At 27.9% G+C, this 23,537-nt stretch overlaps 1 protein-coding gene across 1 annotated transcript; it reads right to left on the reverse strand.

Moving 5' to 3' along the window:
• Positions 1-1,171: 1,171 nt before the first annotated feature.
• On the reverse strand, positions 1,172-22,941 carry LOC129615123 (dynein axonemal heavy chain 8). Its single transcript, XM_055530200.1, has 39 exons — positions 22,332-22,941; positions 22,086-22,286; positions 21,550-21,716; positions 19,890-19,993; positions 19,468-19,831; positions 18,419-18,789; positions 17,932-18,302; positions 17,593-17,828; positions 17,359-17,527; positions 16,873-17,278; positions 16,589-16,806; positions 15,615-15,739; positions 15,346-15,529; positions 14,781-14,988; positions 14,587-14,716; positions 14,067-14,485; positions 13,196-13,953; positions 13,000-13,139; positions 12,510-12,946; positions 12,046-12,266; positions 11,325-11,562; positions 10,519-11,251; positions 10,113-10,461; positions 9,882-10,055; positions 9,686-9,814; positions 9,290-9,624; positions 9,040-9,226; positions 8,584-8,966; positions 8,288-8,523; positions 8,079-8,219; positions 6,987-7,276; positions 6,779-6,912; positions 5,985-6,611; positions 5,623-5,891; positions 2,684-5,553; positions 2,055-2,233; positions 1,774-1,989; positions 1,376-1,708; positions 1,172-1,305 (listed from the first exon to the last, which is right to left on the reverse strand). Exons 1-39 carry the CDS (start codon positions 22,939-22,941, stop codon positions 1,180-1,182), a joined length of 13,788 nt encoding a protein of 4,595 aa, XP_055386175.1. The 3' UTR covers positions 1,172-1,179.
• Positions 22,942-23,537: the final 596 nt, after the last annotated feature.

Here is a 23,537-nt window from a genome sequence, read left to right on the forward strand (position 1 = left end):
TGTACTCTGAGGCTATGAGTATGAGCCACTTGAATTAATGTAATAAATTACATTAATTACATGAAGAAATGACAATTTAAGCTGATCGTTTTGTTTTTACAAATAATAAATTTGTATTGAGTTTTATGTGCCTAAATACATACATATTAATTTTATCTGTGATTGAGTTCTTAAAATTTTTCCGAAAAATTTTAATAGTCGCAACAGAACAAATTTTTTTCTTGCTAGCAGAATGATGGACCGTATTTTGAAGTTGATTGGACCGCACTTTGGCGACGGCTGTTTTATGATATTTATTAAATTTGAAATTTTTATATCCTTTTAAGCCAAATAGAACAATTCAACAGTTTGTATACAAATGTCCCTTATAATAACATAATGAAGTCAGTCCAAAAAATATTCTTTAGTATGCAACTTTTTAGTTGATATACATAGATAATTTTTCACGCAGAAATATTTAATTTAATTAGACAAAAAAATTATCCTCTACATCTGTTTTCTTCAAAATTAAGATTAATTTAAATTTCCTGGAAAACCGGTTTAATTTTGGAACTAGCCTCATTAAAATTATTTAAAAACAAAAATATGGAACTTTATGAAAAATGTCGTATTTATATCTTTGTAATATTTGTACATATCTTTGTAATATTTGAGTTATTTAAAATGTTAGGTTTGCATTTGAATATCTAAAATGATTATAATAGTAATGATATTCAAACATTCCTAAATGCAACGCTTTTTAAGAACGTCATTTAATACTCTTCCAAAATATATGCAATAATTTTCATCTTCAAATTTTAGTCAATATTGATCACTTTGCCTTCGACTGACCATGTTTAAGAAATATAATATTTTAAAATTTCATTTTTGAAGTTACTTTTCATTCTTCAAAAATATTTTGACCAAAGGTGGTTGAATAAAAGTTTTTTGTCTTGGACTATGGCGTCACACAGAATGAAACCATTATCTGGGACAACTTTTCAGCTGCATTCCTCGATACGATTTTAACAATATTGTAGAAAAATGTTTTTTTTATATCACTCTTCTCTCATTGATCATTTCTTTTATTTTTATTAAAAAGAAGAATAGATAAAATTAAATTTTTAATTATTATTAAACAGTTTATAGTTAAACAGAAATATTGACAAGTTAATGTTTTATTATAATATGATTTCGAAATTATTTTGTGTCGCATAGTAGCGCAACCCCTCTTAACGTCCAATGCTCTGGTTCTTTATTTGTTAACAGCAATAATGGCGCTATGTAATTTAAATCAGTTCTAGAAAGCTTCTTGTAAACTGGACACTTAAATTAAATAATTTTATTTTAAGTCAGTTATTAAATCAGTTGTTATCAGTTTAAACTTTTTACTTACTCTATACGCTTTAGGGTCAATAGCTGCTGCCAAATTATCTGTTGCGTAAACCCAGACAACCGGCATTAGTACATATAATACTTTATTTGTTTGTTCCACAAGTTTTGCTGATCTTATATCCCAACCAGCACCATCTAAATACATTCCATGTATATAAACACCTTCTTTTGGTGGTTTTTTGTATTCTTCTTCAAAAAGTTTAGTAACTTCGTTCATCATGGCTATTTGATCTAAAGCCCATCCTTTATGAGCTCGTGCCACTTCTTGTTTCATAGCAGTTAAAAAGCCCTGTGGATTGAAAAATCCAGACATCCAAAATGTTATTGGTCGCCCCTTAAATTATTAAGATTTCAGAATATTTGTAAAAACCTTTTTTTTTTTAAATTTATTATATTTACAACGAAAGCCCAATTATAAAATTGCGTATATCGATTTATTACTTCTGTGAACCAAAAACCAAGTGTAGACGACGCCCAACTAACTTTTCTCCAAGATATTGGAACTCTTGCATTAAATATGTTATCTACGGCATCTTGCAATTGTTCGCTCATAATAATCGTACCTTCTAGTGCAAGTAATATATCTTTTAACATTTTTTTTACCAAAACGATAACCTTTTAAGAAAAACATTTGCTCCTATAAATTATTAAATTTTTTATTATTAATCTATTAACTGTACCTTTTGCATTCTATCTATTTCTTGTTTCAAGAAAATATTTAAGGAATTTAAAGCACCCATTAATTTTAAACGTTCTTTCACTTCATTTAAATCAAAAGGAGCTGGTGACTTATTCAACATATCCAATGTTAATCTAGCAACTTTCTCCTCTCTTGTTTCTTCGGTGCCAGATGACAAATCTTGTAAAAGATATATCTAAGTATACAATTATTTGAAAAACTATAATTGTTTTACTAAAGAAAATAGTATCAAGTCGCATCGTAATGTTAAAAGTAATTTAGTGTAACAGCAATGTGTTGTGAATATCAAAGTAGATCATCCTTTTTTTCTTATACACTTATTGTATATCGGAAGAGATTTTTTTGGAGATTAAAAACTTTCTCGTCTTACGAAATATTTAAGAAAGAGGAATAGATTAAAATGATCTCACAAAATTTTTCTAGGTTTGCTTTGTACAACCTGTGGCATTTTCGAGAGAACGTCAAGCCATTAAGTAATACAAAGTAATACAATTAATGCAATACAAAAGTAAAATTAGTACTTATATTGCTAAGAAATAACAACAGTTGCCTCGCTCTTTGCATTTACTGAAAATAAATTTTAAAGTATCAAAAATATTTTTGTCTTACCTCTAGGTTGAATTGAAACGATAGCATTTAGAATAGCTTTTGAGTAATTTGTTTGATAAGTTATATTTGCATTAGAATGTAAACCATAAGCTTGAGGTGGGTCAGATAGATTCATTGATTCGATCGCTTCCAAATATTCTTCTTGTGTTTTAAACACAAGTATATTATAGCCTTTATAGAAGCAGAACGTTTCATCAAACAATTTATCAGAAAACCATACTTTGCTAAAAGTATTGAGTAAAAATTTATCATAGTCATCAGTTACTCTACCGCCGTATTGAACTTCCCCCAACATGTAACGGACAGTTGACCAACTAACACCTTTTTTTGGATCAATATCTTCTAAATGATTTTGTATGAACAAACAACTAGCTAACCAATCAGCAGAATTAAATTCATATGGTATATTCCATCCTAAAGGTCCGAATTTCCTCCGTTCCTGTACAACACTATGTAAAAACGAAATTGCAAATACTAATGGATGATAAAATAGTGATTCATTTGCATCTAGAAAATCTTGTGACAAATTTGTATAAGTTCTCTTCAATCCCGCTCGTATACCGGATGGTGGTTCATTAGTAAACTTTAATGATATTTGTAACATTGAAATAGGGAATTTTGAATGAACTTCTGTGGTTATCCATATTCGAAAAGTGTCAATCGGATCTAATTTTCTATTTTCACATTCAACTATTAAATTGGAAAGTTCGTTCATATATGCTAAACCTAAATGACAGTTCTGTAATAGAAGCCAACCACCTTCTTGAAAACAGTTTTCAAATAATTTTCGAGCATGAATTTCTTGCCCTTGTCCCATAGATATGGCATAACATTTAATTTCATTCTTTTTTGCTAATAGCTCTATATTATTCGATGGATCAGAGCCCATTGATAAAAAACAGATAATGGGAGTAAAAGCTCTGCTTTCGACATAGAGCTCGTCGTAATTCAAGATAATTGGAGCAGCGAAAGATGGACCTAAGGAGTGTGCTATATATTTTCTTGCTTGTGAAAGTGTTCTATCTTGACAAAATGCTCTTATAAGTAAAAGTTTTTTAAAGGGATCAATGTTACTATAACCATCTGGAATAGCTTCATCTTCAGGATTTTCTTTCTGAAACCAAATACGCCAATTTCGTTCATTATTTTCAACTTGAATCAAAATATTTTGAAATTGTCGTAAATTTGATAGCTGGACTAAATTCAACCACATTTCATCTGTTATCCATTTATGTGGTTTACGCGGGCAATCATTCAAATTCAATGCAGCTCCACCTTTTATGAAATTCTGAAATTCATCATATTTCACTACACCACTGTTTTGGTCAATAATCAAAGCCATTAATAAAACATATAATGGTTTATCTTGTTCATACAATGATCTTGATTTATAGCGATAAATTTCATAAGTCAACTTCCGTAATATACGGTTTATGCGTTCTAATAATACATGAGTTTTCTTTGCATTATGAAGAGACCAATCAAATCTTTCCAAAAATTGGCCTAATGATGTTTGATACATACAATTCACCATTGACATTTGACAAATTAAGAAATATAAAAGACTACCTCGAGTCGCTACTGGTCGGTATTCTTCTCTTATATTATTAATTTTAACTTCCGTGACTTTAGCGACCTCCAGTTTTTCTTTAACTTCAACTGCAGTCGTTTTACTTTTATTTAATACTTCAATAACAGTAACATCATCTAGTAAACTACCTTCAGTAGTTGATAATTTGTGCAACAAATCAATTTCCAGTTGCTTAATCTTCTTCATATTATCCGTCACTGTTTCAACTAAAGAAATTCTTTCATCTTCTAGCTCTTTCCTCTCAATTAAGATAACTCGACCTAACAATTGATCTTCAAGACCCTTTAATGTAACTGTGAAATCAACAATTGAAGCTCTGGCAAACATTTCCGGTGTAAATAGAGGATTTGAGAGTGTAGTTGTCATATATATTCTCATATCTTTATTGTAATCAACTTCTTTATCACCAATTTTTATTTTATATTGCGTACCAACTTTTATCAAATTTCGATCGAGTACATTGTCCAAGCATGGATCTAAATCTTCATTAATGTCTTCAATTAATAATGGAATCCCGAGAGAGACAGCGTCTTCGATATGATTACGGAAGTATTTGTTATTTAAGGATGTTACAATTAAATTATTTTTCTCCTCTCTATTTTTTATCCAAATTTTACCTTGACTTTGCGGGTCTATTAATAATGGAAAACGTGCTGATTTTGTAGCGATAATTCCATTTTGGACTGATAAATCGTCATTTGGTAATCCTTGCAAAGTCCATTCACTTATTTGAGCTTGATCTGTCAAGGATTCTATAATACCTACATTTGAAGACATAGGAATTTTTCTTAATATTAAATCATTTAACCATTCCTGTTGTAATTCGGCACGATATTGCTGATTAAATGGCCCGGCGTATGATAAGAATGCTGTAAGATAGAGTACATCACCAACGAGACGATCTTTTTTACTTGAGAATGTTGCAATTTGTTCAGTCCATCGTATTTTTTCACCACCCAAACCTTCAATTAAAGCTGTTGCAGCGTTCATTTTATTTTGAACAAACGAAGCTTCAGCCATAACATCATTTTTCTTTTTTATAGCTGCATCCAATAAACATTGTACCTCATGCAACTCCTTTTCTTTTGCTTTAAGTTCTTCTTCTGCTTCATGTAAATCAAACATAGCCTTGTTATACTTAGCTTCTTGAATTGCTAGATTCGCCTTCAATGGCAGAACATCTTTATTAACACCATAATAGTCTTTCATTGCTATTGTCCATTTTAATAAGCCTGCAACATTACCACAAGCTATCTTTGCAGCTTCGAATGTATACAAACTAAAATGTTGTGTTTTAAATTTAAGAATTTAATTAATAATTTAAGTAAATTATTAAATTCAGATTTACCTATATGAAAAATAGGGTATTAGCAAATCTATCATTTCTGCATTAATGGTATCGGTAGCATATTCAACGATCTTGGGTAAAAACCTTGTGTCAGACATTACCTTCAGCGAAGATTTCCAAGACGGTATTAAAAATTTCTTTTCTTTATCCGGTTTAACTCTATCTAAAGGTTTTCTAAACAATATGCAAACACAGTCCATAATCAATGTAATAAGATATGGAGGTTTTCCAAGCTTTCTTACAGTGGCTATATCAGCAGCTTTTATTGTCTAAGAAGATTTAATATATATTAATAATATGTTAATAAAATTATGTGAAAAAAGTTGAAAATTAAATTGCATGTAAATAGAAAAACGAATTACATTCAAGGCTGATTGAGCTTCTTCAAGTGCCGGTTTTGCAACTTCTAACTTTTCTTCAGCAATTGCTTTATCGGCTGATATTATTGTGACCAGTTCTTCAGCGGATTTTTTTTTCTGAGATACTTCTGCTTTTACTATTTCAGCCGCTTCACTAGATTTTGTGACTTCTTCTAGTACTTTATTAGTATCAAGTGTCGCCAATTCAATAATTTTGTTCATTTCAATTAAATCAATTTTTAAACTCTCAACAGATATTGCCGCTTCATCAAGCTTATACAGACCAGAACTCATTCGAGTTGATTGCATTTCAATATCACTCTTCCCTTCATCATACATTTCACGATAAGACTTTAAAAATGATATTAGGGATTTTGGGGTTACAAAAGTCGATCTACGAAAACGATCAAAATATTTGACACATGCTTGTGTTACTGATTCATGTATGAAACTCATTTCATTGATTACTTGAAATTTCACTTCATCTGTGCACACTAGCTGAAAATCTTTTAAATAGTCATTCGAAACTGCAATACGAGCATCTTCAGGCCATTTTTGAAACCAATCAATTGTACATCCAGAAACTAATCCCGGAAATTTTAACGTTCTGGCACGTAATTTGTCACCAATCTAAAATATAAATTTGAAATATTTGCATTTTAGAGATTCGTTTTTTAAGGTGAGTTAGAAAATAAAGATAAAACTTTCTTTCGAAATCAATTGAATCCTAACACATATTATAATTTTGTGAATTATGCAAAATGCAGTAAATTATCAACTGTAAAAAAAAAACTTACAGGAGAAAAACATAATGCTATATGTAAATTAAATCGGGACCTGGAAATGAAATATTCATATAGATTATCTGCAGTAGGCGGTCTTTTTGGAAATTCTTTTTTCATAGGCAAAGTCAATTCGTTTGTGATTCCATCTTTAAATAAAAGGCATATCAATTAGAATAAATAAGAAGTTAAAATTAATTATTGAAGCAACTGTTTTTCATACCCAACTCATCTTTTGAAAAAAGGTTAGCAATTTCACCAGAACTTAAAATATTATTAATGTATTCCAAAAACCCTTCATCCTTAATTTCATTGTCAGTAAATATGAATGTAATACCCTGGCCTAACACTCCAGCAATTCTATACAAAGATTTTAAATCCTCACATAAGTTAGTTGCATTATACGCTCTGGTCAAGGTTATTTGAAAAAATTTATATCCAGCAATGAACGATGCTAATCTTGTTATACTTTGTTTTCCAGAACCACCTACTCCAACTAACAAAGCATTGCCCCTATTTACAATTAAATTATGTTTAATTGTGAAAATACGATTGTTTAAATTGTTCAGTACAACAATAAAAAAATATCAATTATGCGTTAAAGTTCAGTCGTTTCCAAAAACAAGGAATTTACTAAAATTTTTCATAATTTTTACCTATTCATATTTTTTTTAGTCATAAGGTTGGAGCTTAAGATTTTTAAAGAAGTAATTAACGAATTTTAAAAAATAGCAACAAACTAAATTTCTCTTTAATATTCTTAACACTGGAAAAATTGTAATAACCTATACGTTACTTATATTATCTTATAATACTTTTTTAATCTTTAAATTTAGTAAAAATTAATGGCAAATCGATGTACCCTATACAAAATAACTACATAACAATAATAAAGCTTAATTACGAAAAAAATTTATCTAAAAAACTTAAAACACTTCATAAAACATTTTTGAAATTGAAAAAGGGAACTAAAGACAAAAGACAGGATTTGATTTTTCAAAATTAATGAAATTAAGACAACAAATACGTGAGTATAGTTGTTGAGCTTTAACTAGCTGAGCTTTAAGTAGCTGCTGAGTAGTTGTTGAGCTTTAAGGGCTCAGTTTTTTAAGAGCTTTAATTTGATAAACAGAAGAATTTTTTAGAACAGAAGATTAAGCAATAATTTTAAGAAATTTTCTTAATACCTTGTATTTTGAAAGCTTTGAACTAACTCACTTCTTAACAACAATTTTAAACATTTTCAGTTTTTTAAATAGTTTATACTCGTAATGTTGTCCATTTCATTTAATCCCCCTTTAATTAAACATTTTACCTTGGCATCCTTATTATCCTTGAAACAATCATTAAATGCTTTAAGCAGTCATGAAAAAATACAAGATCTAAAGAAAATCCTCTAATATTTTCATTGAATTGGTTCATAAACATTTTAACTCTGTTCTCCACCTCTTCATATCTGATTAAAGAAATAATTAAAGCAAAATTATAACTTCCTTTAGTTTTTTCATAATTCTGTAAAAATACCCAGGAATTTCTTCATAAATTTTTGGGGCTTCTAAGCAAACTTCTTCTTCTTCATCAACTGCTTCTGGAGGATCTCTTAAGAAATCAACGAAGTAGGTTTCGGTATTGTCGAAATATTCGAATAAATCACCAAGATTAGCTTTAGCATCTCTTTCAATTTGCTTTTCGAACCATTGAAAGTCTTCAATAGAAGTGAATCTATCCGCCATGACTCTGTAACATTCGTGTCTCCACAACTTAAAAATACAGATTTTTGCTAGAATAAACTTAGCTTAATTCAGTTATTTCCATTTTACCTTTAATAAGTCGTCAACTTCGGTACATTCGTTTCCTTTAATCAATAACATACCTTGCCAAATGCGAGATAAATCTCTTAGATTAAAAACATAGTGAAAATTTGCAGGTGTCGGTAACATTTTCATTTTTACATTTTGCCACAAAATTCTTGTCAATGGAATCAACAGCGGTATAACTTTTACAATTACTTTATTGAAACGTGTTTCTGAAAAATAACCTTCTCCAATTTTTCTAAAAATTTGGTCCATTGAATTATTGCTTGGCAACGTACAATTAAATATACAAAATTGTCTTTTTAACCGGTTCGGAATATCATTTCGACCACCGCCGGGATGAATCATGGCTGCTACTATCAGTATGTCTAACACATTAATAAAATCACCTAAAATATTTAGAATATACTTTTTTACTAGTTCCAGGTGCTATTAGATAGTAGGTATTCTAAAAAAAAAGACCTGGTCGTTCCAACGAATAGAAGCCTCCTTGTTCTATCATTTGTCTAACAATCTCGTTCGTAATTTGATCCCCCCAATCATTTACCATTGGCATATTAATATCATCTATAAATACTGTCATTTTCCTTTGTCCAGGTGGTCCATAAGACAAGCCTACTCTCTTCTCAATATATGATTCAATAATTCTCTTTAATTAAAAAATTATTTAATAACTTTGCGCTGTAAATCTTTAAAATATTATAATACTTACTTGGTACATGTTAGGTGATGTCTCAGATGAAAAATTAAATGATTTTATTAAATGTGAATCGGGATCATATTTGTTCATAAAACCTTTAATCATAACGGTTTTAGCTGTGCCTTGTTCACCAATCAATAGAACTTCTTTTTCTTGTTTAGCAATAGTTTCAATTAGAAATGCAGTTCTTATATTATCCACATTTGGTACCAATATACTGGCAAATTCAGGTATTGAATCTTGCGGATATTTATAATCTTCAATTTTTTTTGTCCAATGCTGCCAATTACCTTGCTCATCTACATAATATTCAAATATGGATGTGTCGGGTGAAAGTTTTGGCCATCCTACACCAATGAAATTAAAAATAATAGCAGCGGTTTAACAAAATTTTAAAATAAGTGTTACTTAATCTGGATGGATGTTTATTAAAGTAACTTTCTAGTTTCTGCCTTTCATTCAATTCAAGTGCAGCTCCCAAGCTCCACATGACAGCAAATAAAAATATTCTTTCGAAAAATTTTTCAGTATTATTATCTTCAAAAAAATATTAGTTAAATTGAAACATAGATTATAACTAAACAGTTATTGAATAAATTCCTACTTTGCTCTAATAAAAGCCCATCTAATATTGCTAGCGTTTGTCTTATGTAAACCGCATCAAGAATTTTCATTTTTGAAATTAATTTCTTTTGTACAAAAGAAAGTGTATCATTGTAAAGGCTATCAAAGTATTTCTGAAAAATTGGAGCTTTATCATCTCGATTATTAATCCAAGCTAAAAAAGCGTAATTTCAAAATAAATTTTAAAAAATATTCAAGATTAAAAGTTTACCTTGTGCATACACATCCCAACTTAACACCGATGAGCTTAAGAATACCATACCCATTCGGCTTACTGTAGCTGGAGATGCATTGTCAACATTATCTGGCTCGAAAAGTAATTTACTATTTTCAGCCATTTTAATTCGATCACCGTTAGCTAATGTTAATGTTTTATTATCATCGAGAACTGAATTTAAATTTTCAATCCAAACAGCATCAACAGGACCATCCAAAACCAACCAACAATTTTCAGACGTTTTAATTTTATGAGTTCGCCTCCATAAAGTTGAAAAAATTCCATCGGTCCAATCATTTGTTGCTGCATCTAAACGACCAAACATTTGTGGTGCTGTTATTGCCTATTTGAAAAAAAATTAAAACGTGACTGCACAAATGTACTGACGTAACTAAGTCACCTTAGGGTTCATTCTCATTTCTTTATGAAGTTTTCCCATTTCTGTAAAACTTTTTAATAGAACATTTGTACAACTGGTTTTTCCAGACCCAGTTGGCCCCATCATCATAAGACCATGTCTAACTAGCGAAGTTTCATATAATTGAATTACTTTTAAATTCCATGAAGGAGAATTTACATAATTTAATAACTTAACATTTGCAGATATTGCCTTTTGTAAATCCTTGTACACTGCTGTTGTTAATTTTATTCCCGGAAACATATCATCAATCAGTGATAAAAATAAACCTTCATCCTCGTCAATTAATTTTGATACATTCATATCTCTTAAAACTCTCATTACAATAGTTTCTTCCGTATCTTTTTGATTTGCACGTTTTTGAGCTCCCAAAGTTCTTAACACAGACAAAATATTCCTCAAACCAAAATCGTAGTGAACCTGTTTAGACAATTGTTCTTCACACAATTTATATAGAGTATAAAATTTTCGTGCTAATATAACATTATTTCGAAATCCACAACTGGCTAATTTAACTCTCATAATTATTTGCCGATCTGGTACCATCATAGCAACTGTTCGAAATTGTATTTTTAGATTTTCGGGTAATTCCTGCCGGCCTGCATATCCTGGATTCATAGTAATTATAAGACCGAATTCAGGATTTAAGCTCACTAAATCCCCATCGCTGAATAAGAACGTTGTTTTTTTTTCTTTTTTGGCTGTTAAAACAATACTGAAAAAGGTAAATAATTACATTCAAGAAACTTACTCAGAGTGTAGTTTAAGAAAAATCGCCTTAAACTTACTTAATTTGTTGTGCTGCCACTGAGAGTACTGGCAATTCAATTCGATTAAATTCATCAAAACAACCCCAAGAACCTGATTGAGCAATACCTTTATATATCCTACCAAGACCACGAAAATCCATTTGATCTGAACAATTAAACACTACAACATATTTTCCTAATGCTTTTCCCATATCTTTTGTAGTTTCTGTTTTGCCGGTTCCAGCGGGTCCAGCTGGAGCACCACCCATACACATCCCTAAAATTTCATAATATTTAAATTTAAAATTGTGAACTAAGTATTTGACAAAAAATTACTAAAACTTTTCCATTTTATAAAAAACGAAATGGAGTTTGATATTTAATCTAGAACCTCGAAAAACAAAAACAAAATACATACATGTGTAATTTGATTTCAGTCTATATCTTTATTACTACAAATATCAAAATAAAACATGCAATTATTCCTATACATACATACAGACACAGTTGTATGGCATATAGACAACTGTGTAGCTTCAAATTAGACCTTCAAAACACATATTTACTAATTAAATATTTAGTACTACAAAAAACGGAAATAAACATAAAATGTAGGTACACAGATAATGAATTAAAATAAAAAGACAATTGTAATGATTAAATTTGAATTTTTACTGAAACAAAAAAAAATCGTTAAGGGTTTTTCTTGTATAATTTTAATTATTTTTTGAATATATTGGAAATAACTGACTAAACTTACCCATAGCTTGTGCTAGAGATATATAGCACCTATCAGTTAAAGGGGTGATGGCTAATCGTTCAACAACACCAAGGTATTCATTTTGATAAATGAAATTAACATCACTTATTCCTACAATCACATCGTCGTTATTTTCATAGTAATAATAACGTGCCTGTTTTTGCCATTCAAAATCTGTTACAAGTTTGATTTTCATACGTACCAAGTCATCAAAAATGTCTCTAATTGAAGTGAAAATTTTTTTAAATGATTATTTCAAAATCAACATCATAAAGAAAATTTTTTTAAGTTGCACTCAAAAAACCTAATATTGATATAAAAGAAATTTGCGAATAACATAAAAAAGTAAAAAATTAAATATAATCTATTGAATGGAAAACGCTCAAATACACTTGTTTGCACTGCGATTACAAAATAGTAATAAAAAACAACAAAATTGCAAAAAACAACAAAACGACATTTACCTCTGATGAACATGTATGGTTACCATAGTTTCAAATTTAATTCTATCTAATTTTGATAAATCTTTAACGGTAAGGTCAATAAGAGCATTTAATAAATTTAAAAATTTCATATTAGTTCTTTTCATTATAGTTTTATCAATTTTAGTTTTTCTCAAAGCTATTTCGGCATCTTTTGTCCACAATAAATTTACACCTAGTAAACCAGCCTGGCCACACCAACCTTGAAATTCCTGAACAAAATTAAAATCTGCAATATTGAGTTGAAGAGCCACACCAGCTAATAAAGATTTCATTGTATTTTGCATTTCTTTTAGTAATTTTCCAATCCAGATTTCAACATTACCAGTACAATGAACTGGATTTTCAAATAAAACTTTCTCGTGATTAGCTGAGTTCATCGCTATTATTATATTGTTACTCTTTTCTTGAAAATCTACCTGCAATAATAGGTATAATTTTCTGGAGTATTTTAAATAACTTAAATATTTACATAAGCCATTGCATCAAACAAACTTAATAAATGAGATTGAATAGTTTTAGGATTAGAAGCTTGTCCCAAAATTTCTAACAACACAGGATCTGAAACAAAGAAAAACCTTGGGAACACAAGCCTTTTTGTTTCTAAATAACCTAAAAAATGGACATTTAAAATTTGCGCAATTTTTAACACGTAAACATCATGTTACCAGTCAAAGACTTTTGACACGATTCCAATTGTTCAAGAAGATAAGAAAGAATATTTTCTAAAGCTTCATCGGTTGTGCAATATTCTATAACGTTCGACGTTTCTCTAGCACGCAACATTATTCTTACATAGGCTTTGTCAATGTTTCCAAAACGTTTTGCTTCCATTGGTAATTGCCTTGATATATCACCACCAACAAATACAGCTTCTAAATACATCCACAAACTTTGTACCGTTAACCATTTCTCCAATGTTTCAGATGTTTTCACTAACTTGGAAACCCAAAGTAAGATTTCTTTTTTAAATGGTGCATTATAACGATTTGTTGCTAATGAATTCATAGCCATAAGATCATCTTCAATAGCTGTAATAATATCCATTGTTTCTGCACCTTTTAGTGCCAAATCTCCACGTTGCTTAAAAGGCGCAAATTGTAAATTTACATTTGTCCAATTGGCAATTACTTGTTTCAATTTAGCTTCAATATCTAATTCTTTAATAGCTGCTATACAAATATCTTCAACGTCTTCCGAATTTGCCAATATTGGTGCATCCATAATTCTACCAAGTGTTAGTTTAGGATCTTCAATATTAAAATTTGTTTTGAGAATATTATTTAAATGTTTCCAATGTCTTGGTTTCATTGCTTTATCTGTCATTCGTTCCAAAAGTGGGCACGTTTCAGTAAAATCATCAACTTTTTTTTTAAGATCTATATAAGCAGGCCAACTCTGCATAGCTCTCGGCAATTTTCGGCATCTAAAATTTTAATCAAATGAAAAAGAAATTTAATGACAATCAAATATCGTTTACATTACAAATTGAAATTGATATACAACTACTTGTGAGTGTCTATATTAATGCATAGATACCTTAATTGAAAATCAGCTAATTCAGTTGTCATGGCTTCAATATCTACAGCTGTCCATCGCATTTCATAATAATCGTCAATGGTTTTGAGCACACTCAAATATAATGAGTATAATTTTGTTAAATAATTAAATTCCCGTTTCTTAATTTCTAGTACTGGGTATGAAGATTCTGGCAAACCAAATAATTTTTCTCCGCTAGCGTACATCTCAAATTTTCTATATAAATCATCAAATCGGGCTTGAAAACTAAATGTTCTGTCACTAGCCTCTTTTGCTGTTAATCCAGGAATCATAGGTCCTTTATTTTCATAATCCTCATTGAATTGATTCAGTTCAGCTGCAAACGTTGCAATACCAGTTTCCAATTCAACTTGTAATATACTGCTCATTTCAGCAACTCTACTTGAAACTGACTTTGTCTAACAAATTTGCAAAAAAGTGAAATAATTAAAAAGTTTTTTTAAAGATTTTGATTATTTAGTTCTAAAATTATTTATCAAATATATGTATATGATCTTACATGCTCCAACATTAAATTGTATCTGATTCTTAAGCTATCAACTTTATCATAATCATCCTGTCCAATATTTATTTGGAATTGTGTGAACAAATCATAAACATCAACTATAAGATTAAGTTCAAATTCCATTCTGAAAAAAAATATTTAACAATTTTTATATTTTGTGATAAAAATGATAACTCAATCTAACTCACTGTAAATAAACGTCTTCAACCCTTTCTAGATAACGCATTACTAATCTAACATCATCTAAATCTTTTATGTCTTTCACTAAGATAATGTCAACTTCTTTAATAAATTCAATCATATTTTCCAGTTTCCTTTTGTATTTGCTACTTAAAAATTTTCCAAGTATTTTCTTCCACTTCTTTGATTGTTCCCAGCAAAATTTTATAACTTTGTCTAAAAATGTTAGATAGATGAAAGATATACGAACAAAACTACGAACACAAGGACTTGTACACCTCCTACTCATTTCTTAGAATGGTAAGTAACCTTATTACTATATTTATGAAATTCGAACCGCTTAGTTAGAGTGAGTTTCGCAATATAACCATAGATGTCGATCATAATATACATAGTAAGTTATTATATAATAGTGAGATTCGGAATATAACCACGCCATCTATAGTATAATAGACCATAGATGTCATACAGATGATAGCAGAATTTCGGATAGAAAAAAACTAAATTAAATCATAGATACAATTATCACAAGCATTTTAAAATTTCAAAATTTGGAACAATAAAATTATGTACCTTTACGAATTTCTATTGGTCCAATATAATCTGCTGTATTAGAATTTCTTATTTCCTCAGAAATTCGTTCATATTCTACAAATTTATCACGAATTGTAACGAGTAATGGATCCTCTTCAACAAAATTGAAAATTATTTCATCTCGTTTGGTATCCCACAAGAACTTATGCTTTTCAAAAACATTCTTTTGGAAAAAACAACGAAAAAAAGGTAAACAATATTTAATAAAGTTTCAAAAAAAATTTTTAAAAATTTTTTTAATTATTAACTGTTAAGAGCTCATCAATATCAGATTGGAACATTAAAATTCCATTGTCAACATTATGAGTTGCTCTTCTCACATCCTTATGTTCTTCTACAGATTTGTAATAATTCTTTTCATGGCGATTTTCATCTGTAGAAAATGTAAAAATTTTAATAATATAAAATAAATTTTAAAAATAAAATTAAGTTAATGTTTAGTTTTAGTTAAAAATTGAAGGTTTAGCAGAAAAAAATGAGGGCGGTTCGTGTAACTTTCAAGTAAGTAGAGCTTTTTTGCGAATGATTTACGTACGTAACATGTTATTAATTGAATTAATGTCTTTATATCAAATTTTTTTTCACTTTTTTCACTCCTAGGAGGAGCATAGGGCTAGTGCATGATACATGCCCTAGTTTCATAGCGTCATAGTTATTACTTACTGTTTATTTTTCTTAGTTTTTTTAATATCGAATATTATGAATATTAAGTTATGTGATGTTGAATATAATTTTTATAGTGACCTGGCCGGGGTTTGAACCCCAGACCCTTCGGTTAAAGCACTGCACCAATGATCGAGTTAGGTTTTTTTTGATCAAATAGCATTCTCAATTTAATTGGGTCTTAAATATCGCAAAGTTCACTAACATTGTAACCACAATTTACTAATTTTTTGAACGTTTTTACGTCAGAAGGAAACAAGTACCTAATATAATTTTAGATATGTAAAATTCATGTTAAACCTTGAAAAATGAGCTTAATATTTTCAAAATATGTAATAAAAAACTAACAAAATAAAAATTTATAAATCTATCAGCAAAAATTATTTACTTATTTTAGTTAAGAAAAAAACTTTTTTGGTTTAAAATTTGATTCTTTACTGTATTAATATTTAATAACTGTTTATTAACAATTTATTTTGAAGAAGCTCCTTTGTATTCTAATTGAGGCCTTACTAGTCTACATAAAATTTTATATTTCAATGAGAATTGTAAAATGTACCTGGAGTGACTTTTCTCATTTTCCGTTCATAATTTTTGGCTTGTTTTCCCCATGTTGTAACAAAATAATGCACTTCAATACAATTTGCCACTGCTTGTTTAAAATATTCTTGCATTACTCTTATGTCTGGCATTATAAAGCAACCGCTTTCCTCTTTAATATCCATTTCAGAAAAAAAAATCGGTCTTAATAATTTTGTATCTTGCTTCCAATCAAACCTAAAATGTGTTTTGAACATTATTAGAGAATTAACTTAAAAATATACGTTCAAGAGGAAAACATACTTTAAAATAGAATTTTTAATTAATTCTAAAGACTTTTTTGAGCATTGGACTAATGCTGTTATCATTTTTGAATTATTATAAGCAAATATATCCATACAATCATTTCTTAATGTTGCATATTCATAGCGTATTGTTTCAAATGATTTTGAGCACATCGTGAGACGGTTTTCTTCAGTTGGGAAAAATACTGGTCGATTTATTTTATCAAATTGTATCCAATCATATTTATTAACTGGCATTTCTCCTTCAATTTTCCAATTCATAGCTGTTATTTGATCTAAAGGTAAAGCAAATACTCTTCTACCTTTGTAATCAAATGGTGGAACATCTAATAAATCAACAAACATATTATTTATGTCAATGACTGCTCTTTCAATTAGGATAGATTTTTTTTCTATTTCACGTTCTTGAAAAAAATTTAAGTTATTTTCGTTTAACACCTTTTATTAAAAATCATCTACACAATTTTATATGCAATATTCTTACCAACTTTTTGCCGAAGCTTATTGCTTTCAAATAAGTACATTTTAGCTGAAATCGGTTCATCTGGAATATATACGAGATTTTCTCTTGAAATATAGTTTAATTCTTTTAAAATCCGTACATTTTGAATTGATATAACGTTTTCATAAAAATTTGATATACGTTTATAAACCTAAACATTTGTTTTTTTCGTTTTTAAATATTAAAAATAAAATTTTATTTAAAAATTAAGCTTACTTCTTCGGCAGTACAAATAAAATCTTCTAATTTTTCTGATGTCCACGTTATATCAAACAAACCAGGTTTGAATGCAATTTCACTCTCTTTCAATTGGAATCTCATTATATTAATGAATGTGGAAGAAATTGAATTTCGAAAATTCGTATATTTTTTTATGAGAGATAATAATCTATAATGAGGTCCAAATATTTTTTCCTTGCAGAATGTTATTACAAAAGCAACTTTTGGCACATCTACGATTAATGCAAAGGAAAATGCAAAAAATTAAAAATTTATAACTAAGAATTATGATTATAGGTTCATAATTTTAATATTTTAATAAAATAATTTTAAAACCTAATTTTAATTTCCATGCACATTCTGTTTCTCTTGCCAATTCAAAAACTTTATTATGCAAATTAACATTGTAAATAGCTTGAATTTTCTTTTTTGTTAAAACTGGAACATGTATTAGATTTTGAACTTCTTGAGAAAAATCATAGAAAGTCTTACGATGTGTTATTTCGTAATGGTATAAAAGAGTCATCATATAATTATAAAAATGTATTGTTCTTTGACACTTTGCATGATTTATAACACATGGTCTTTGATTGATCGCATCCATTAATTTGACAATTTTCTTAATGAGCATTCTTATCCACATTATTCGTCCCATTATTGGTGGTGAATTACGTGGTATTGGCGGATTTTTTCGGTCCTCATTATAACTAAAATAAAATATTTGTTAGTTCCTTCACATAATCCTATATTTGAATTACATATCGTGGACACAAAACGATTAAAAAATTCTAAAAACCAAAATTATATTAAACTTAAAATTTACATATCCTTTAAAATCATTATTTCCTTTTCTAATTCAACTGAAATTTCTAAATAACGTCGATCTAAGCATAAACTGTCTAAATGCAACCTTTTGAATCTTTTCAATATTAATAACTTAGATTCAACATTTTGAATTGGCTGTATAGTAATCTTCAGAAATTCTCTTAATTTATCTTCAACATGATCAACATTTTTAATAAATATTTCAAAATCTTTATCGAAATGATTGTCTCGATAATTTAAAACATCTTCATTTTCCATGATTATTTTAGTTCTTAAAGATTTTATTTGATCAGCAAACGATTCTGTACCAGCAATTTTTATCCGTTCCAAATATTTAAATTGAAGTTCAGTTTGTATTACAGCTCTTATCTAAATATAAAAACTCATATAATTTTTTACTAAAAAAACAAATTTTTAGTAATCGGTGACACATAAAATTAGCTGTAATAAACAGTATGATTGACAAAATACTAAATTAATATTGAAAAAAATTCAATTTTAGAACTGAGCTTTTTTGCATTTTATGTTTTTAGTACATAATATAAAACAAAAGCTACTCAATAAATATTTCGTTAACTGAAAGTTTAATCGTTAAATCGTTAACAAAACGATTAATGTCCTTTAATTACATTAAAACATATAGGATTTAATTAATTTAACTTTTTTCTTTTAGGGAACAAAAGAAATTTAAATTATCATCGATTATAACGCTTTTAAATCTTAAGTCATAGAATCTTTGATAAAAGATGGTACTGCTTTTCAACAAAATAAACAAATAAAATGGCTCATTTGCCGCAACGATGACATAGCTCAAGAAATATTATTTCTTAGTTAATTAGACCGAAACCAGCCATTTAAACAATTTTTTTTTTTGCGAAAATGCCACTTCTCTAGTTTGGAAATTGTCGCTCACAATAAATATATATAAAATACTCGTAAGGAGAAAAGCGTATTATCTCCAAAAGTTTAAAATTCGGTTTTCTCAAATATAGTAAAAAATGTAGTAATTGAGATATGGCAGTATTACAGCAAACAAGCAAAATATACCTTTTTTAATCTTTTCAATAATTTTTCCAAGTACGTGAATATATAAGTTGGAGATACTTCCCAAGGTTTTTCTTCATTAAATTTCATGTCATTAGCTGTTTCATAAAATAATTTTTCATAATATTGTAACAATTGTTCACATAAATCGATATTTTTTGTTAATTTATCTGCCGGCATGTCCCAAATATTATTTTTGCTATCGTTAGTTAAAAATTTATTACAAGCAATTGTTAATTGATTTGTTATTTTAACAAATAAACTTGTAATATTACTACATTTATTAAAATAAAATGAAGTTTTTGAAACATTTCTAATAGCCATTAGCAAACCAGAAAGACATTTATTAATTTCATGCAAATTATTTCTAAATGGAAATTTATAACAATATTTTCGTGAAAACTTAATGTTAAAAAGAAATTTACCTATATAAAGGTTCCCAAAATTTTTGCAATGTTTTTATATAATGAACATTATCTCTAGCTTCATTTAACAAAACTGTCAAGCTATTATCTAATTGATTCCATTTCTATAAAAACAAAAAATTAGTCTCCCATTCGTTACACATTAGAAAACAATAATATTAGAGTTTTAATATAAAGTTTTAATTGAATAATTTTTAATCGACGCTTCACTTATTTTAAATTAAGACGTCAAATTTATTTGATTTGAAATTTTCTTTACTAGCTAAATACATACTTATTCCTTCAAGTTAAAATTAAAATTAAAATTATAAATCCTAATGCTTTTTAATTTCTACGAGTTTCTACACGTTTAAACATATATTTATATTTTATATTTATTTAATTCCTTATCTCAAGAGAGTAGTTTTGCTCATACCGAGTGTAACTTAATACACAATTTTGGTTTAAAGTAAAATAAAATTACAGTTTCCGATTTTATTAACAATTCATTGAAATTAAAGAAAAAAATATCAGCTTTTGAATATACGTTTTAAACACAGCTTTCTCAAAATGGCCCTAAAAAGAATATTTTGCATATTATTTTGTACATTGAATTTGCGTTTTAATCTTCATAATATTAGATAAAACAATATTTTCAAATTTTACAACTTGAAATATGATTGTTTATGTGAAACTTTCTTTAATGAAATTACAAAAATCCGTGGAACCACTTGAAAACATAGTGTTCTATGTTTGTAAATTATAAAGAAAAAATTATATGAAGCTTCTGTATATAGATTGCTAAAATAAACTTCTTTAATTTTGCCTAGACATAAGTTTCCTACGAAACTGAATTGTATATGTAAGTATTCAAAAAATCAGAGTTATTAACTAAACTATTAATTAAATTTTAAGTGCGATTATTCATTAAAAATGAAAATAAAATTGAATTTGACTAAAAAACCTAATAAACATTTATATTGAAAACAAAATATACAAACACACAATTTCTTTCTGACCTTCTGTAAACGTAACGACTTTCTTAAAATTTATGATATCTTAATTATTTCTAAAATAATTATTGATAGACGGCAACTGGTATTTAACTAAAAATTATTATTAAATATTTTCGTCATGGCAATTTAAAACGAACTTTGAATATACCCCTTTTATATTTAATTAAGCCAATTTTATTTGTTTAGCGGCTCATCAAGTGCTAAGCCCCTGTTGCATTGATTTTGGTATTCATTTTTATAAATTTGTTATATTGGCTACATACCTTAACATCATGTGCATGTAAAACAAAAACCGAATAAAGCCATAATAAAAATAGTTAAAGGCATTAATCAAAAAGTTCACCGCCGCAAACACATCCGGACGATTTATACAATATTTATGATATTATACATTTTTCACTTCGAGAAATAAAAAATGTATTATAACACAAAAATACTCGTATGTATGTATCCAAAAACAAAGCTAATTAAGAGTGCCGTGACTAAAATTTTCTTGATTTATGCTAAATAATAATGTGGGTCCATTAGCCATTTCCAAATCGAACTATTATTAAATGACTAATGAAGGTTTCTTTGGTGTTTTCGCTTTTGATCAAAATATTTTCATTTTTTTACTTTGAGTTTTGATAATCAAACACCATTATAAGAATCAAATTTATATTTACCTTTAAAAGTTTAGATGATTGCGATTGTATTAAGCATTGATGATGGCTAATAAAAAGTTTTGTTGAAATAAATTCTACAATAAATGTATACCGATTTAACATTTTTCTCCAATATTCATATAATTGCATTGGTCCGCTTTCTGGGGTATCCCTTTCAAGTTCATGACCTACTTGTAAGATCTATTTAGAATCGCAATTTTAAAGAAATAAATATTGAATACGAATCCCTGTAAATGTATACTACGAATGTGGAGTATAAAAATACTCCATATATATACTCATAGTAACTGTGTTTGAAAAGTCTCTACTATAGTACAAAAATTAAATGTTTATTCATTTTGTTCAATAGTTTATTCTATAAGCAAAATTAAATATTTTTAATTTTTCGATAAATTTCATAACACGTATAATAAGGATTAATTCAGATTTAGTATAATATATAACTTTAAATATAGAATTCGTATTCAACAACCTGAGAATTAACAAAAATAATGAAAATAAAAAATTTAATTTGAACAATACTTATGATTCGATACCTTTAACTTGAACAATTTCAATTAATTGCATCCATTCACCAAAAAATTTTTCAACTTTTCTAACAAGCCTAACCTTTTTTGAAGTTTCATTTATTTCATGTGGAACCAACAAATGCCCTTTGTATAAATTTTGATCAACTTCAAATTCGAGCGTATTGTAAACAATATCGTTAGATGAATTCAGAAATTGTACATATGTATCTAATTTTTGAATGAATTTCATTTTTTGAAATTCATTTGCTAAACCATAATTGATATTTGCTTTAATAGCAGGCACGGCACAGTTCACAAAAAAATTATAAGTTACAAATAATGATGTTGAATTTTCATTTGTCATATCTATAAAACCAATTTCATCAACTTGATTATTACCATCAATTTCTTGTTTTATATTTCGTTTATATGCACAAGCAAAAGTATTAAATTTTGTTGGGGTTTTAGTATCAAAACATATACAACGTTTTATATCCGTATTACGTGTTTTTTGTGAAAAACGACCTGATTCTAAAGGATAACCTTTAAATATCTCATAGGCGAAAAATATTCCCAAAGTTTCATTTGAATCAAATATTTTTAAAAATGATTTAACGTAAATATCGTGATCTATAATACCGGTAATTACTTCATCAGTTTCAAGGCCAAAAATAATAGCAATTTGATCTAAAATATAACGATAATTCGCTGAACTAATTGTAGTTAATCTCTTTTCACGTAATTCTTTAGCTGCATGAATTAATTCTGTATCCTTCTCAACAACCTTTTTCACTTGAGCATATTGTTTTTCAGTTGTTTGTTGAATTCTCTTTGATAGTGTAAAAATCTTTGCCAATCGATCTGAATCTCTTCGGGAGGACATTCTTCTTTTAAGAAATCGAATATTGCAAAATTATTATTTTTTTTTTTTTCTCTAAGCTCTTTGCACATAAATTATGTACATATATAAATTTATTTGATAATTAAAATTTTAAAATTATGGCTTATAAAAAATAATTTATAATTTTTTGCTCTTCCTTCTGATTTTTTTTCTTTTGAAAGTAAATCAAATTTTAGATGGAAAATTCTAAGTTGATTTAATTTTCAAATTATTTTTAATTGAAAGTGAAAATTAAAGTAAAAAGTGTATTTTTTATAAAAAACTCATTATAGCTTCACCTAACTTCACATTTTTAAATTATTTATTTATAGAAGGTTGAACAAAATTTCACAAAAACGCTATAAAAATTACAAATTTTAAATTCAATTCTCTGCACGGTTGTGCGGTTCTTAAGTAAAAATTTAGAAATTTATTGCCAGTCTGAATTCAGTAATTTGTCTTACCTTGACAAGATTTAAAAATTATATATTACGAGTATGTACAATGTTTTTATAACATTTTTGCGAATTATATAAAATTCAATGTTTTTGTTTTAAAATTAAAATAGAAGAACGCTTTTTGTATTCATAGCAAGTAAT

The sequence above is a fragment of the Condylostylus longicornis genome, unplaced genomic scaffold (assembly GCF_029603195.1).
Source record: "Condylostylus longicornis isolate FDR11 unplaced genomic scaffold, ASM2960319v2 ptg000135l, whole genome shotgun sequence".
NCBI lineage: Eukaryota > Metazoa > Arthropoda > Insecta > Diptera > Dolichopodidae > Condylostylus > Condylostylus longicornis.

What these genes read in the sequence shown, in the direction of transcription:
- LOC129615123 (XM_055530200.1), bottom strand. Translation starts at nt 22,941, where the DNA reads ATGTCCTCCCGAAGAGATTCAGATCGATTGGCAAAGATTTTTACACTA. An exon ending in ACCATACATGTTCATCAGAG is followed by an intron (nt 12,267 to 12,509) that starts GTAAATGTCGTT and finishes CACTTCAATTAG; the next exon opens with AGACATTTTTGATGACTTGG. An exon ending in TTGACCCTAAAGCGTATAGA is followed by an intron (nt 1,306 to 1,375) that starts GTAAGTAAAAAG and finishes ATTTAATTTAAG; the next exon opens with TGTCCAGTTTACAAGAAGCT.